The sequence below is a fragment of the Neopsephotus bourkii genome, unplaced genomic scaffold, assembly GCF_033783945.1.
Source record: "Neopsephotus bourkii isolate Nb327-2 ecotype Australia unplaced genomic scaffold, CSIRO-AGI_Nbou_v1 NB_1637, whole genome shotgun sequence".
Classification (NCBI taxonomy): Eukaryota; Metazoa; Chordata; class Aves; order Psittaciformes; family Psittacidae; genus Neopsephotus; species Neopsephotus bourkii.
Window position 1 is genome coordinate 11,279,242 of NW_026902112.1, and position 16,453 is coordinate 11,295,694.

The following is a 16,453-nucleotide window of genomic DNA, read 5'->3' on the forward strand; positions in this document are numbered from 1 at the left end:
GATGAGCAACCAATGGGTCTTCTGCATGGACAAGCTTTGCTAGATTGTGGGTTTACGGCAGATTACTGCCCTCAGAAATGAAATGCATGGGCATTTATCACTGAGGTCACTGACTCCACAGGAGAAGGAGGCAGAGTGTGGAGTGGAAGTGCTGGGTGCACCAGTCAAGCTGACCTGAAGGGCTATGGGATGCTCTGCTGGAGCCTTTACCTGGATGGGAACCGCAGGAACCAACACACTTATGGTGCTCATCCTGTGGCAGAGAACTTTAGTGTTAGACAGGATTGAGCCCTGACTTTTCAAAAGCAGGACCCTTAAGTTGGGCCTATTGCTGGGAAATGGTTCGTCCTCCTTCTAGACGCCTTGGTGTTTGCTGTGTGTGGTCCTAGTGGCTTGATAGAGCAAGGTGCTGGCTGCTGCACCAGAGACTGAGTTGTTACTGTCAGAAGACCCATGGTCTTTTCTTCTTGTACCAGCTCTTGTCATGGGCTTCCCTATTAGGGATGGAAACAACGCAGCCATCATTTCTACTTGGTGAACCTGAGGCCACGAACAGCTAAATAACACCCCAAGGGTAAACGGTGGCAGAGCAAGGACTAAGTCAAGCACTCCTTGTGTTTGATTGTGCCTTGAAGACAGTGTTAACTCCCTGGGATAAGTTGGGGCATGTTGGGAGGGTTATTACAGCTTGTCTGAGGATGTTGTGGACCCTTCACCTTTGAAGACCTGTAATCACTTGTTGGAAAAGTGCTGGCACCAGATATAGGCAGGGCTGATCCTAAGGGGCTGAGGACTGGCCTCATCTGGTGCCCTATGGTGCTGCTATCCAGATTTCTCTTAGAAGCATCCTCACACAGAGCTGTTGCAGGGGCCACCAGCAGTAGTCACTGTGGAAACCAAAGGTAACATCTACTTTGAAGACCCAACTTCCCATTGGTCTTCACTTCTCCACGGTTTCCATATGGCTCTGTTGTCTCTGCTTTGTTCAGCATCCTACACTGGTAATATCATTTTGAGGGTTTACTCAGCGTTTAACAGTAGAGATGCATCTCTGTTAGTTGTGATCCTCACCTTTCTTTGGCTGAAGAGAATAGGGGCAGTTATCCACCTCTGTTACGACCAGGATCCTTCGCCTTCCTGGGAGGGTGCTTTGATAATCCAGGGGTTTTCATGCTCACAGTCTCATGGGAACACACATTGTTTCTGTGAATGCCCTACTGCATCTTTTGAGCATAAAGAAGGAAAACCCTTTGAAGGCAGCAGGATCCTTGTTTGCATAGGGATTCGTGGGGAAGGCCAAAAGGCTGTCCCAGCTTTCCGAAAGAGCTAAGGCTTATGCGATTGCTCTGCAAGCCTGTCTGTCAGTATCTCCTAGTTATGTTTTCACCAGCTATCCCAAACCTGAGCCCAATTTGACAAAGAGGAAGCTAGACACGCAGAGTTGTGCTTGCTCTGCACTAATGGAAAGGGAGCCGTTTAAATTCAACCTCAGTACGAGACACCAGAGAAGCCCCTCCTCAGGGTGATTCCCCTTCTTCAGCCTTTGTTTTTACCCAGTCATTTGCTTTTTCTCCCCCTTCAAATTTGGCTTCAGGGTTGCCTCTGTTGCTTGTGCTTTATATGGGGAAGATCTTGCTGTTTTCAGCTGGACACCATGATGTAAAGGGGGACAAGGAGGAGAAAAAGCTCGAATGATGTGCCCAGAGGTCACACAGATGATTCAGAGGCTCATCTGGGACCACGACCTCCCAAAGTGGTGCATGAGTTGTGGGGTCACACCAGGCACAGTCGGACATCTCCCTTTCATGGCTGCCCTTGTCAGCCCAAGTGTAGCTTTTCTCTCTGATGGCTTGATAGCTACGGACAGGTCCGAATGCCTCTGGGTGGCTGCAAGAGACCTTTCCGCCCTGCAGATTCATCTGCTGTGGTGCTGTCGGAGGAATTAGTGGGATTTTTTAATGGGGGAGCATCAGAGCAATCATTCAGGATGAGTGAGCCTTGTGTGAGGGCAGATGCCGGGGGTGCTGGGTCACCCCAAAGGCACTGAGCCCTTCCTTGGTGCCATTGGAGACCCAGTGTGGTGGCAACAGGCACTGCATCCCACCATCATCATGCTGGCATTGGCCATGCCACAACAGAGACCCCTCTGTACAAAGCCTGATCCTTCAGCTGGGTGTCCCGTGTCTCCCATGGCATCCCAATTGTCTCAGTGCTGTTATCTTCCCTTTCCTTTGGTGTCCTGCAGCATCGGATGATTCCTCTGTTTTCGTGGTTGGGACCGTGCTGTACCGCAACGTGGGCAACATCCTCTCCCTCCAGAGGTAAGATGGGCTGCTGGGAAGGGTGAGCTGATGATCCCTTTGACTGCAGAGCCCTGATGTTCCAGGGAAAAGGCAGAGTATAACAAGACAGACTTTGACTTGCAGCACAAATACATTGACTGGTGCTGTGTGTTCAGGTGGGTACAGGCTCATGCATCACAGGCATCACTCACTGGAAGGTATCCTCCATCCACATGCAGCACCGTGCACCCCAGATATGAGGGGAGGCACAGTGCTGTTGCCACTGCCACATCTTTCCCTGCATCCTTTTGCACTCCAGGAATGGATTCTCACACTGCTCTCCTCATCCCAAGGGATTCTGGGGAGGCTTGACAGATGGGGAATGCTCAGCTGCCCTGATCCTCCCAAGCTGCTGGGGAGGTGCCAGCCATGCTGAGCCCTTTGAGAGCATCACAGCAGAAGACAGGCTTGGGGAGAGGAGAAGAGAGCAGCAGCATGCCTGGCTGCACATGTCTACCATGTTCCAGGCCTGCAAACTGCCTCAGGCACTGAAGCTTTTGTGCTCAGCTCTCCCCTTTCTTCTCTCCCTTTCTTTCATACTACCTCCTTCTCTTTTCCTTAAGGCTGGTACTGAGGCAGTAAATTAAGCATCCTAAGGCACCTTCTAAATCTGTTCTGCACTGATTAGCGTGAGCCCATTTACCATAAACACCAGGGCATCTCTCCTCTCAGATAATCATTTAAATACCTACAGATTTAGCACTGACAGTGGCAAAAGAGCTGCGAGTGAGTGCAGAGAGGAATTAGCAAGCCAGCCAACTGTATTCTGTAATATCTTCCATTACAGCAGTGGGAATTAGATCAGAAGGGCAATAAACATCATTGGCTCAAATGATCCAGTGGTATTTCAGCTTCCTCTGGCCAAGCAGTGAATGAGCTCTGAGAACCAGCAGCCCCAGCTTCCAAACACTATTCCTGCAGGAGACCTGATTTAAGACATTCCCTAATTAAAGGGCAGTCCCTTTTTAAAAGAAATTTGGAGTCCTGAATCACCTATGGAGAGTAAAAGGAAAAGAAATACAGAAATAAAAGAAGAAGCAGTAGCACAATTGTACCCCTTACTCCACTACCATGCAATGGACACAGCATTAGAGATAACCATATAGCTGTACAGCACCTGCTTATAGGGTAAAAACACTTCCAGCCACAAAGGACAGCAGCTGCTCCTGGGTGCACATGAGCAAGAAGGACCCAGTTCCTGGGTTTGACCATGTTGATTCAATTCAGAGTGATGTTAATTTAACTCAGCAAACAGCACCAGCTGAGCCGTTCCTAATTGTCCCCATTTACCTCCCCCAAGCAGCAAGTCCTTATCTGATCCACACATTACTCTGTCCTCTCGGATGCAGAGAGCCCTGTGGTTTTTGCAGCTGTGACAACTGGGATGGGATACACACAATACCTGATTTGTCAAGCCAGGGAGGTGAGTGGTGCTCGGTCCCATAGGGACACTGATGCAGAGGACACTGGCAGCAGCTGGAGAATCAACAGCCCGGTACCTGACAGCCCCATGTACCAAACAGCATGTTTACAGCTGTTTATGAGCCCTCAGAGCTCATCTGAACTCCTGTCCAAGCCACATCTTGATGTGTTTTGCTTTGTTCCCAGAAGCTGGATAGCAACGTGCTGTTAGGAAGGACAACTCATCTTCCTGAAAGATTCCCCATGACGCTGAGTCTCTTGCCTCCCCCAGCAAGCTGCTCAGATGCTTTATTGCCTTCTCTCCTAGGAGATCATCTCTTATTTTAAGGCTGAATTTGTCTGAATTTCACTTCCAGGCACTGAGCCTTCGGGTGGGCGACTGAAAACTCCCCCACATGCAGCAAACCATCAGACATGCCTCTCAGCATAAACCTTTTGTCTGGTTTTCTAGCACCTGGATCAGTTTTGTGTCTCTCCTTTGAACTGTTTGTCCATCTCAAAGTGGAATTGAACCCAGCAGTACAGTGGCATCCTGAGAAGAAGGGGTGTATAGAGATGTTTGCTTCATCTCCTTGCTCCCATGCAGGATCCCTTTGGTCCTTTCTGTCACAGCTCTTTGCCCTAAAGTCAGTCTCCCTGGGTTCATTCTGGGCCATGGCTCCCCAGAGCACAGCCATGCCCTACATGCAGACTTTGCACCCTCCAAGCTCAGATGCACTTCCTGGATCTTGGATGCACCTGGATGCTTTCTGGTTCTGCTGTGATTACCTGGTCGTTAAGAAACCTTCACAGTCTGCACTTGCAGCCCAGAAACCAGCTGTATCCTGGGTTGCATCGACCTCAAAGGAGGTAATCCTGTCCCTCTGCTCTTGTGAGACCCCACTTGCACTGTGTTCAGTTCTGGTGTTCTCAACATAAGAAGGACATGGAGCTTCTGCAACAAGTCCAGAGGAGGCCACAGGGATGATCAGGGGCTGGAGCACCTCCTGTATGGAGACAGGCTGAGAAAGTTGGGGCTGTTCAGTCTGGAGAAGTGAAGCTGTGTGGAGACCTCAGAGCAGCTTCCAGTGTCTGAAGGGGGGCTGTAACAATGCTGGGGAGGGACTCTTCATTAGGGACTGTAGTGACAGGACAAGGGGTGATGGGTTCAAACTGAAACAGGGGAAGTTCAAGTTAGATATAAGGCAGAAGTTCTTTACTGTGAGGGTGCTGAGGCACTGACCAGGTTGCCCAGATAAGTGGTGAATGCTCCATCTCTGGCACTGTTCAAGGCCAGGTTGGACAGAGCCTTCTGTCCAGCCCATTTCCCTTCATTACAGACTGTAGTGACAGGACAAGGGGTAACGGGCTCAAATTTAAACAGGAGAAGTTTAGATTGGGTATAAGGAGGAAATTCTTTACTGTGATGGTTCTGAGGCACAGGAATGGGTTGCCCATGGAGGTTGTGAATGCTCCATCCCTGGCAGTGTTCAAGGCTAGGTTGGACAAAGCCTTGAGTGACATGGTTTAGTGTGGGGTGCCACTGCCCATGGCAGGGGGGTTGGAACTGGATGGTATTAAGGTCCTTTCCACTCCAAACCTTCTATGATTCTGTGTACTAATGACTCACCACGCTGAAAGATCAAATGATGCTGCCGCTTTTGTTTATCCCATCAATTTTCACCTGGTCCACAGGCTTCAAAAGGATGTTCCTGTGTCATCTAGTCTGCTCGTGCTAATCTTCAACAGCACTGAACCACGAACTGACCCTTAGAGACAACAGATACTAATGAAGACATGCACTAGTGTTTACTTTTCAGCAGCTTCCATTTTTAGCCTATCTGCAGCTGCCTACATTTCAAAGCCTAGAGCTGATATTTACTCCCACTGACTTCTCCCTTTACTTTGTAGACTGATATTTGTGCTTTATTGCTTCTTTCTTTTCTTTTTTCTTTTTCTTTTTCTGTTATTTTCTAAGGAAAATGTGGTTTGGATTTTTTCTTCACCCTGCTAAAAATGTTATTGTTCCCTCTGGTGCTGGTGGAATAATGGCTTCTAAGCACCTACTGCTGCTGTTAAGCAAGTGCAAATCTTTTCCACCTATTTCTTCTATAAAATGAAAATAAGACCCTGAAAGACAGCTGAAAATTTTGCCAATGCCTTTAGAGTGAGTGGAGATTTGGATAGGGAAAGGTTTCCCTTGTTCTTATGTGCCATAAGGGCTGGGAACTGCCTGATGCTGGGTACCGCTCTACAACTGACTCCTTCATGGTTAACTTAGAAGGGCAGCATTTTCAGTGCTTTTTGTGTGGACCTTTTGCTTATTTAAACACCCAAGTCTTTTCCTACTGCAGAAACAGGAACACTTGTGTATTTAGATGTTCAGTGGCCAGAGAAGTGCCTATAAAGGCTTTGGCCTCAGTATGGGAGTTATCTCCTCCCTTATTGCTTCTCCCGGCAGCCAGATCTCCCAGGGCTGCCAGATTAATTGGAGTATTTGTCTGGGCACAGACATTCAGACATCAACAGGAAAGGTCTGGCCTCTTTCCACTTGCTTTTAATACTCACAGAGTGGAGATACACACCAGTGCCTCTAGTAGTGAAGAAGGCAATGCTGCCCCATGGATGTGCTGTTAGAGGTACCATGCCCTGTCTGGCATTTACTGCAATGCAGCCTTTAAGAGGGAAGATAGAGGGGTCTTTTGAAAACACTCAAGTTCTGATTCCTCATGTCAGGGACTGAAAATGGGCCCAGGACCATTTTATTCCTGGGATAGATACAACCTATCAGTCCAGTGGCTTTGTGGTTCATAGAATGATCTGATTACTGGAGTAATAGATGTAGGGTGGCTATGAGGGGAGCTCAATAGGCAGAGGATGGGGTCCATCATCAGCAAGTGTCTTTGATGGTATTTTAAAGTAATGGGGCCAACTCTTGCACTGTCTACACTAAAATTTGTACCACCAGTGACAAATGCATTGGGATTCACTGCTCTGCAGAAGTCCTTCAGTCTTCTTTAAAACATTTCTCTCCCCTCTTCCTCTTAGGAATGGCACTGTTCTGAACTCCAAAGTCATCTCCGTGACTGTGAAACCATTTCCCCGGTCTCTCCTCACCCCCTTGGAGATTGAATTCTCCCACCTCTACAATGTAAGTGTTTCCTGGGAACCTGCACCATCCCATAGATGTTTTTGCTTCTGCATAGCTAGAATGTGTTGGTGCAAGGAAGGAGGGGGTTTTGATGGGCTCCTAGGACCTTTTTGCCAATATAAGACCTTCAGTCTCCCTTAACATAGGCTGATGAGGCACTTGGCTTTGACCTGAGATTAGGCTGGTGTTGGCTGGTCCTCTTGTTGCTCACTGCCAAGGATGCATTGTATGGGTCAGTGTTGAAAACCTTCCTTACCCTGTGCTCCTTGCTCAGTCATTGCCAATGCAGGAGGAGGGTGACAGCACTACTTGCACAGGGAGCATGGGAATGGTTGTTCCAAATTCACACCACTCCATTGTGGGCATAATCAAGGGAGAATATCTGTGTGCTAATTAAAACATGAGCTATGTCCCTCCTTAGGAAGGGAAAGGTTGTTTCTATTAGTACTTGCAATGCTCTTTGCAGTCTTCAGCTAGAACTGGAGACTTGAACATTATTGCTGTGATCAGTGCTTTGAAAGGCAGTGGAAGATCCCCTCTAGGTTGCCCTGCTCAACCCTAAACAGATATATCAAAGATGCTGTATGTAATGGACATTTACATACCCCAAGGCCTGTTCTTGTTGTGGATTTCAGATGCCCTCCTCAGTCTCTGCAACATGAACATTAGATCCATTGTCTTTGCTTTGGACTTTCTCTGAATGACTTTCCAGGGTGGTCTAAGACAGCCAAAACTGGAGTCAGTGGAAAACCTCTTCTAGGGGGCTTTAAAGACATCTGACCACTTCCTGAAGGGATATGGCTCTTCTGAGTGCCATGTCCCACAAAAGCACATGCTGTATTTGATCTGCTTTCCAGAAGGGAGCAGCAAAAGGATTCTGTGGGAAAGGAGAATGTAGGAAGAAAGTCAGTAAGTTAAATCGGGAAAGATACAGAGTCAAATCCTTTTACATGTTCTGTTGATGCAGAACACACTGAGGCCTGTTTTATTGTTGCCTTTCAAGCCAAGGGTGGAATAAACTATTCCAAGGACTGAGATCTGCGATTGCCCATTTGGTATATCACAGACACACCAAGCTTAGAGTAGTGGAAGCTGTTCTACAGGACCTCCATGTTTAACTGTAGTCTCCCCAGACATCAACAGCATGGCACTGATTTGTTTCATTTTCCCTTTCTTGTCTCCTGGCAGGGAACCACCAACCAGACCTGCATCCTGTGGGATGAAAATGATGGGTGAGTTCTGTGGGTTTCTCTTTACTCATACTTTTGTTTTTTGGGTGAAAACACCACAATTTTAGCAGTGATGTGTCAGTCTGTCTCAGCCCGTGCTGTCTCTACTCACGGTTTTTCCTTGAGTCCACCTTCAGGGCTGGCAAAATCCTTTACCTTGGTAGGGAATGCATATTCCTTCACACCAATGCATCCATTCTTACTGTGTATTTTAGTGCAAGTTGAGCTGGGTCTTAAATTTAAAGATGTTGCCAGAATAGCTCATGAAATACCCTGTATGCTAGGAGCATCCTATGCCTGCACCAGCAAAACGTCTCTCAGTGCCCTAACAGAGATGTTCACGTGTGTTTCTGCTCACAGGGAGGAGTGTTTGCATTTGCCTTTGATGCTTTGAACCCCAGCCTACATTTTGCAAAAGGGGCCTCTTGTTTTGACTCTTCTAATTTTGGATTTCACCACATGAGGAATACATGAAATGAGAGCCAGGACTGTGGAGTCATCCACAGATTGCCCTAAATTGAGCTTGACCTAGCAGAGCTTGGCTCTCTCTTTAATGCTCACCCCATATTGTGCACCACAAGGAGAGTAATGCAAAATCAGAGCCCACTGTTGCAAATATGGCCTGCAGTGATGAAGTATGTGTTGTACTGATGAGTTTATGATATATCTATGTGATATAGTACAATGATTTCTGACAGGGTTTCTGCAATGACTGGTGCTGTTCAGGAGGTTTTGGGTGATGTGATTATGGTCAGCAAGGGAAAAAGAAATCCCAAGTTACCACAAAGAGTCAGGATCATAAATCCCTTGTGAGATGTAGCTGTCAGAGAGTGTGCACCTTAGAAAAGTACACCCTGAAAGCATGGTCTTAAATCCTAAATGAGCTTGACAAGGATACGAAGTGTTTGATTTAATGGTGGTTTTACTTCACTGACTTTTGTATCTCAGTTGGAGGACCGACCTGGCTTCTTCTCTGCTTATAGTCAGTTTCCCTCCTTGGGATCTCATGCATTTGGCACATACTTCTGCATTCATTATTATTATTTATTATTATTATCTGCAGCATCTGAAAAATGAATCTATTCTTTTATGCTCCATTAAGTGGCATATAAACAAAGAGGCGGGCAACATATTTACAGTCAGCTTACTGTTCTTGTTGGTCTGTCATTAATTTCCCATGTATGAGTGGATCCAAAGCAAAGCTGAAGAACCCAGAGGGAATTCTACTTGTGAAATCACATCTATCTTGTAGCAGAATCAGTCCCTCTGCCTGTTGTAGTGAATATTGCTCCAGCACAAGAAGATGGCTTGGATGCAGGAGAATGTGATGGTCTCATAGGGCAGCATGTGGATACACCCTTAAATAGGGTTCTATTGCATTACCTATATGCCAGAGAGCACACTGAGCCTACAGGCAAGCCCAACATAGAAGTTTGTGTATAGATGGGGACACTCAGGAGGTGGCATGGATAGGACCTGGCCTTCTCTGCTAAGTCTGTTGTCTCCTCATGTTGGAATGCAATTAAAACACTTGTATACAAATGCATTTTTGGCAAGTCAAGGCAGAAGTTGGAACCAACACATCTGCTCTTCATCCCATCTCATTGGTTTTGGCTTTCTACATGCTAGAGAGAGGGTTATGTCCAGAAGAATGGAGGGGTTTCCGTGCCATGCACAGAGCTGGATTTAATTAGCTGTGGTCTGAGCAGGAAAAGAGCAAAACCCAGTTTGCACATGGTTGGATCTGAAGGGAGAGTGATGGCATTCAGGCTGAGTACATATCTGCCAGAGCTGGCACCGAGAAGTGCCTGGTATAAGAAAGATGAAGGGTTGCCCAGTGCTGAATGTGGCTTGGAAGGCTTGAATGCCATTGCTAATCTGGAGGCAAAACAGTGCCCAGTTCAGTGTAGCCACATCTGCTTTGCCCTGGAAGGTCTGGCTTCTTCGTGTTTTTACTTCCAAGGTTTGACAGCTTGTTCAGCTTCCTGTTGTCTCTGTGGGAGTGCAGGGTGTTAGGAATGTGTTGTCTTTAATCCTTGCATGATCATGGCATGGAAGGATGGGCTCATCACTAAGAGTTGAGAAGGCAATTTCTTGGCATGGATGCTGTGATTCAGTTCTCAAGGATGGTTTCCAAACCTCAGCAAATTGGTTGTGCACATGTTGCTGTTAAGACTCTGCTTTCTGTGTGTGTCGACGGGTGTGTGTGTGTGCACGCCTGCAAGTGTGTTCAATCAACACTTACAATCTCAAGCAGTTGAACCATCCAGAGTGCTGATGTCAGCAGATTTTACTAGGGGATGTTCCAAAGCTGGAACTGATTCTGTTCTGGCAATGGGAGCTGCCAAGGTGTTTGTGCAACATCTTAAAGCTTATTTGCTACTAATATCACCTCCTGGGAAAGCCTAATAAAAGGCAAACTATGCAAGCCCTCTTCTCCAGGCTTGAATGGTCACCTTGAGCTTGAATAACACTGTAGCTGTAAAGGGTTTTGCATCACGGTTTTCACAGAATCATAGAACAACAGAATGGTTTGGGTTGGAAAGAAGCTTAAGATCATCCAGTTCCAACCTCCTGTCACGGGCAGGGACACCTTGCATTAGACCATGTCACCCAAGCCTCTGTCCAACCTGGCCTTGAACACTGCCAGGGATGGAGCATTTACCATTTGTATGGGCACCCTATGCCACAGCCTCACCACCCTCACTGTAAAGAACTTCTTCCTTATATACAACCCGAACTTCCCCTGTTTGCACCCTGGACCTGTTGCCTGGTGTGTGGTAGAGGTCATGACTGGTGGTTCTGAGCCAGGGAACCCTGAGGTTCAGCCACACTTTTGTGGTTCCCCTTTTTGCTTCCATCGTCTCCTTCCTGCCACCCCTCTCATTGAGTTGGAGGTTTTCCCACTGATCAGTCCCATAAGATGGTTGTGCAAATGGGTGAATCTCAGGAAACCCCATTTCCCAGCTTTAGCCAGCTTAATGACTTTTACAGCCCCATTTTCCTACCTGTTATTCACCCTGTCACATTTTCTGTACAGCCCAATGAAGCCTACCGTGATGTTGCTTGTTAGGAAGACAATGCTGTCTCTTAAGCTTGCTCTTTCTCAGGCTTTCCATGCTCCTGCTCCAAGGTTGGCTGGCCAGAGAGTCCTTCCTTATGTTCACAGCCATCTTCTGAAGCTGCTGATACAAACTCCTCCTGATTCCAGTGAACCAGCCTCTGGATTTAACCCCTTGCAGCTGATGTGACCAACCAGGTTCAAAGGCAGGAAACTCAAAGCAATCCCACCATGAGAGCTCCAGCCTGTTCCTGCAGCCACCTGAGCTTTCAGTCCCATCCAAAACATGCCCCAGCCCTTTAAAAGCCACTTAAATTCCATGGGCTTTGAAAGGTTGAACTGTAAAATTGCAATTAGAACAGACAATTACCATGTGCCCATTGCTTCCTCCAAGAAAGTGCTGCTGAACAGAGCACTTAAAAAGGAGGAAGAACCCCTGAGTGTTCATTCATTTGCATTTAGATAGATATTTAAGCTTGTAATATTAACAATGGAGTTTTGATTTATTAATCCCAACCCCTCTCAGTGACTTAGATTCGTGGGTGGCTCCTCTCCATCTCTTTTCTCTTCCTCTTGCCCCCAACTCCTCATGTCATGATGGAAGAGGGGAGAAGATCAGGGACTAATTTCTGTTGTGTTGGGTGCTGCAAGTGTGATTAATGAGCATAGCGCTGGCTGGGTAAATTGAAAGTTGAAATGGGAGAATGACTTGGGATTCTCTGGCTCTCCTCCAAGGGTGTTCATCTGGAGTATTTATTAGCTGCTTAGCTCTGCTGAAGTTAAAAACCAGGCAGGACCTGGCCTCCTACTCCCTCTTTCTAATGCTGGTACAGGAAGGAAGAAGCAGACAGATTCAGTCATAAAAACATAAAATGGGTTGGTTTGGAAGGGGCCTTAGAGCTCATCCAGCTCCAACCCCTGCCACAGGCAGGGACCCCTTCCACTAGAGCAGCTTGCTCCAAGCCCGTGTGTCCAACCTGGCCTTGAACACTGCCAGGGATGGGGCAGCCACAGCTTCTCTGGGCACCCTGTGCCAGCGCCTCAGCACCCTCACAGGGAAGAGCTTCTGCCTAAGAGCTCAGCTCAGTCTCCCGTCCATCAGGTTAAAGCCATCCCCCCTTGTCCTATCCCCATATGCCCTTGTAAAACATCCCTCTCCATCTTGTGTGCTTATGTCCTTGTACCTCACCAGGTTTGTGTTGCTTACCTGCCTTTCTCTGGTCCACAACAAGAATGCAATATGACAATGAGAACAGAGGGACAGTTGCCAAAGTTTGTTGTTAGTGGCATCATTGCTTTATGGCTGCAGTGGAAGACGCAAGGCTTGTTAGTGTTACAGAGTAGTACTGCTGCTCCATGGGGATGATGAATCTGTGTGCTCAGACCTCCAAAGCTGGTTTTGGTGTTCTTTGAGAGTGGGATCAACTCAAATGCTGAGGACTGCAGTGAGATGGAAAGGAACAGTCAGAAGCCACCAAGAGCCTAGAGAGATAGCATGACCTTAAGCTGCTGGGTGGATAGACCCACAGCCACAGATGAATGCCAGTTGTCCTCTCCAACCTTCCCTGCTTTGCTGACATCAGGACCAAGCCAGCCAGGTGTGTCTTGTGTTTTAGTCCATGGTGAACATCAATACAGGTATGAAATCCAATCCTATACATGAAGAGAGTGGCATCCAGTAGGTCCCAGCCAGGTGACCTCTCATCCCACAGGGAATGCTTGCTCTTCAATGAACTCTGTGCTCAGTTTGCCATCTATTCTCTGCTTCTCCATTTTCAAGAGGAGCATGATTATAGCTGGACATTGTAATAACTGATCTTAAAGAGGCCTTCCAAAATATTTGCATAAAAGCTTTTTGCTCTTGGAAGAGAAAGTGCCTTGGGAGTCTGTGGATTTGATTCAAGGGCATCTCACTTTCCCTTGGGAAAGTCATTTGTCCCAGTAATTAAAGCCTTTAACCCCTTTAACATAGGAAATGCAGACCTCACTATTTAGGAAGGTGACCCATGCGCAACAAGGTTAGGCATGGAGAACAAGATGAACAGTGCCTGAGCTAGTGGGGCAAGGCTAAATCACATCCTCCTGGCTCCAGGCTGGATCTGATGCCTAGCTAAGGTCAGGCAGAAATCTCTTATAAGGGTTCATAACTTCATGGAGCAGTGTTTTATGGTGCTGCCAAAGTAGACCATCCATCTGCCCCTGTACAGGGTCCTAAAACAGAGCTCTTAGATACTGAGGACAGTCCTGCTTGTCTGACGGTAACCACTTGAGCTGTAGGGTGTATATTGGTTCTTCAAGGGGATGGTTGGTAGAGCTGAGGGGACCAAGGGCTGGCAGAACTGGAGGTGCTCATAGGGAATTGCTATCAACAGGGAGAGCTCTGCAGCTTGTTTTGTCTTGGAACAACTCAGAGGAGCCCCCAAAACAGCCTAGAAAGAGGTATTGTCAATACAATTGTCTATGCTTTTTGGGTTGTTTGTGGTCCCACCATCCCATGAGCTTTGCAAGGCAGCTCTTTGCCTCCAATTCCTGTTTCCAAGGTGGAATGCCCAGTGTCTGATCTCCAGAGATCCAAACAGGCCAAAGTCCTGATTCCATGTCCATGTTCCATTACAAGAAAATCATGCACTAGTGCATGGTGCAAGGCAGCATGAGGAACGGGACACGATGTAGGCTCCATGGGCTTCACCCTACTTGTGGAAAGCACCTAATACACTGGGTAAAGAGAAAGGTAATTTTCTGTGCTTTCTGGGGCTGCAATCCCAGTCTTGGTTGTTGCTCACTGCTTTCCTTTGGGAGAAAGGTACAATAGGTCCAGAAAAGTGTCACAGAGGAGGGCTTGTATCTATAGCATCCCATGGGCACTTTTTGCTCATCACAAGTAGATCCATCTCCCAGTCTTCTAAAGAAAAGCTTTCTGAAGTCAAGAAACTGCTTCCCTCTGCTGTCCATCACCCACTACATTAATGGCCCTTCTAGAACTGCAGATCAAGCACACAAGTAACAGCTTGTCTCTGCTGACAGAGATAGATGAGATAGAGACAGTAAGGGAAGCCTGTTACAGCCTCATAGCCCCATGAGAAATCAGTGCACTTTTCTCCCCTTTGGACCCGTGTATGACATCCTATATGTTTTCTATTTTCTACTGCAACAACCCAGATGTCTTTGGGGGATCAGCATTGCCAAGACATGCCCTTCATATGATTCCATGCGGGGTGTCCATGCTGGGGTTGGCCAGTACCCCCGTTCTAGCTCCATTGCTTTTAACCAACATCTTCAGTTTTAAATGCAGCTCCAAATCTGCCTTTCCCACATACATATGTATATATATATACACACACACATACTTCCCATATACACACACACACACACACACACATATATATATATACCTAGCTGCAGTGATATTGAGGGGATATCTTTGAAAGAAGCCAACACTGTGCTTGCAAAGCCTGTCTACACAGGGACATGCAGGGAAGTTGATCTGAATATTCCCATTAGTTCCCCTGTGTTAAACCCAGTTAAAAGTACCCCCTAATTCAGCCTGTCTGGCTGCACTTGCAGTGTGCAGATGAATTATGGTCCCAGGAGCCCCATTTCAGCCTTGGGTGAGAGCAGACAAAACAGGCCTCATGCAGTCAAACCCAGTCACACCTCGAGAGCCTTAGGATTTAGCTTCCCTGCTTGACCTGGGCTATAGGGATGCTGGAATTATCAGGCAGAACTATTCCAGAGCACTATTTTCCCAGGCACCTGTTTTACCCTGTGGCCATCTTTTCCTGGGAATACCTTGTTATTTGGGCTTCAGGTATTGCAGGAAAGTGGTGGTCTGGTTCCCTGTTAGCACAAAGGAGCTGGCACAAGGTGCCAGCAGACTACAGGGCTATGCCCATCCCCATTTAGGACAGAAGCCACACTCTGGCCTTTACTGAGCAGCTGCCCAGCAGTCAGCACTGCCTGTGGGATTGGCAAAGCAGGAGCTGGCTTCTTCTCCAGCCCCTTTCACAGCACAGGATGCAGGAGAAGCTGAGCAACACGATACAGGGCTTCTGCTGCCTGCCAACAGAGCATGGTTTAATGGCTTTCGACAGAAGGGAAAGGGGAAAAGGAGAGAGGATTCAGAGGCTTTGAATCAAATGCTCCAGCTTTTCACTTGCTTCCCTGGTAAAGGGGTCAGGAATATGGGTGGAATAAATTAATTCCCTTTATAGGACTGGCAGAAGCCAGACCTGGAGGATGGAAAGGGGTATTTGGCTCAGTGGTGTGATTCCCATCCTCAGTTCACTGTTGAGTGTGTACTGTGAACCAGAGAACCATGGGGTTCAGGGTGGTTTGTGTGTCCATGCGTGTGTGTGCTATGTATTCATATGAAGTCATAAGTTCAAGGATACAAAAGGGTGAGTGTGTGGGAGCAAGTGCTGGTGCCTGCATGTGAGTACAATCACACACAAGTGTGTTTCTGTGCACAATCATGGCTGTTGTTGGTGTGTGTCACACATAAGGTATGAAGGTATCTGCAAGTGCAAGTATTTGTATGTAGGTGTTTGTGTGTGGACAACACAAATGTGCATGTGTACAGAGTACACCAGTACCGGAATAAAGCTGTTAACCCAAACCATCCTTTACCTGTGCAATAAGTCATGTGCATGCACAATGCATGTCTAAATGCATGCAGGAGCTATAGAATGTATGTATGTGTGTGTATATGTGTGTGTGCAGGGGGATGTGCACACACAAACCTCGGCACTGCATTCTGTGCATACCAGCCTGGGGCTGCAGGCTTTGCCTGCATCCTGCCTGCTCTCTTTATTTACAGCTGTTTGCTCTGAAGCCAAGAGGCTCTTTACTCACGTTCCCTTTGCAGATAGAAAGGGACAAGTTTAGCAGCTACATGCCCTTCAGTAACTATTGGCCATAGGCTGCTGATGGCTTTCAGGGGCATGTGATGGACATGCATTTTGCTTCTCAGGTCGCATGAAGGGACTTCTTGTCCACCCCTTTGGTGCATTTCTGCTGCATTTCACTTGATGCTTGTTCTGTGTTGTACCTCATATGTGCTGAGAATAAAACAGCACACCACAGGCTTCTGCATGTGCTGGTGGAGAGCTCTGATTCACAGCCCCGGCTCTTTTGGTGTAGGGGAAAAAGGGAGGCTAAGAAAGCTTGAAGCCTGTCCTTGGTGTGCTCTAACTCCAATGAGTCAATAGCCAACAGGGTGCATCTTTGAAGCAACTTCAAGGCAAGCTCAGGTGCATGGGGGAAATACATG

General features: G+C 47.3%; 1 protein-coding gene across 10 annotated transcripts in view; it reads left to right on the plus strand.

Moving 5' to 3' along the window:
• Positions 1-16,453, plus strand: part of ADGRB1 (adhesion G protein-coupled receptor B1) — a 282,952-nt gene that overhangs the window by 155,830 nt on the left and 110,669 nt on the right. For all 10 annotated transcript variants that reach the window (XM_061374169.1, XM_061374177.1, XM_061374166.1 and 7 more), the window contains 3 exons: positions 2,246-2,321; positions 6,792-6,894; positions 8,083-8,126. In XM_061374169.1, coding sequence (XP_061230153.1) covers positions 2,246-2,321; positions 6,792-6,894; positions 8,083-8,126 — 223 coding nt within the window. The remainder of the gene's footprint in view (positions 1-2,245; positions 2,322-6,791; positions 6,895-8,082; positions 8,127-16,453) is intronic.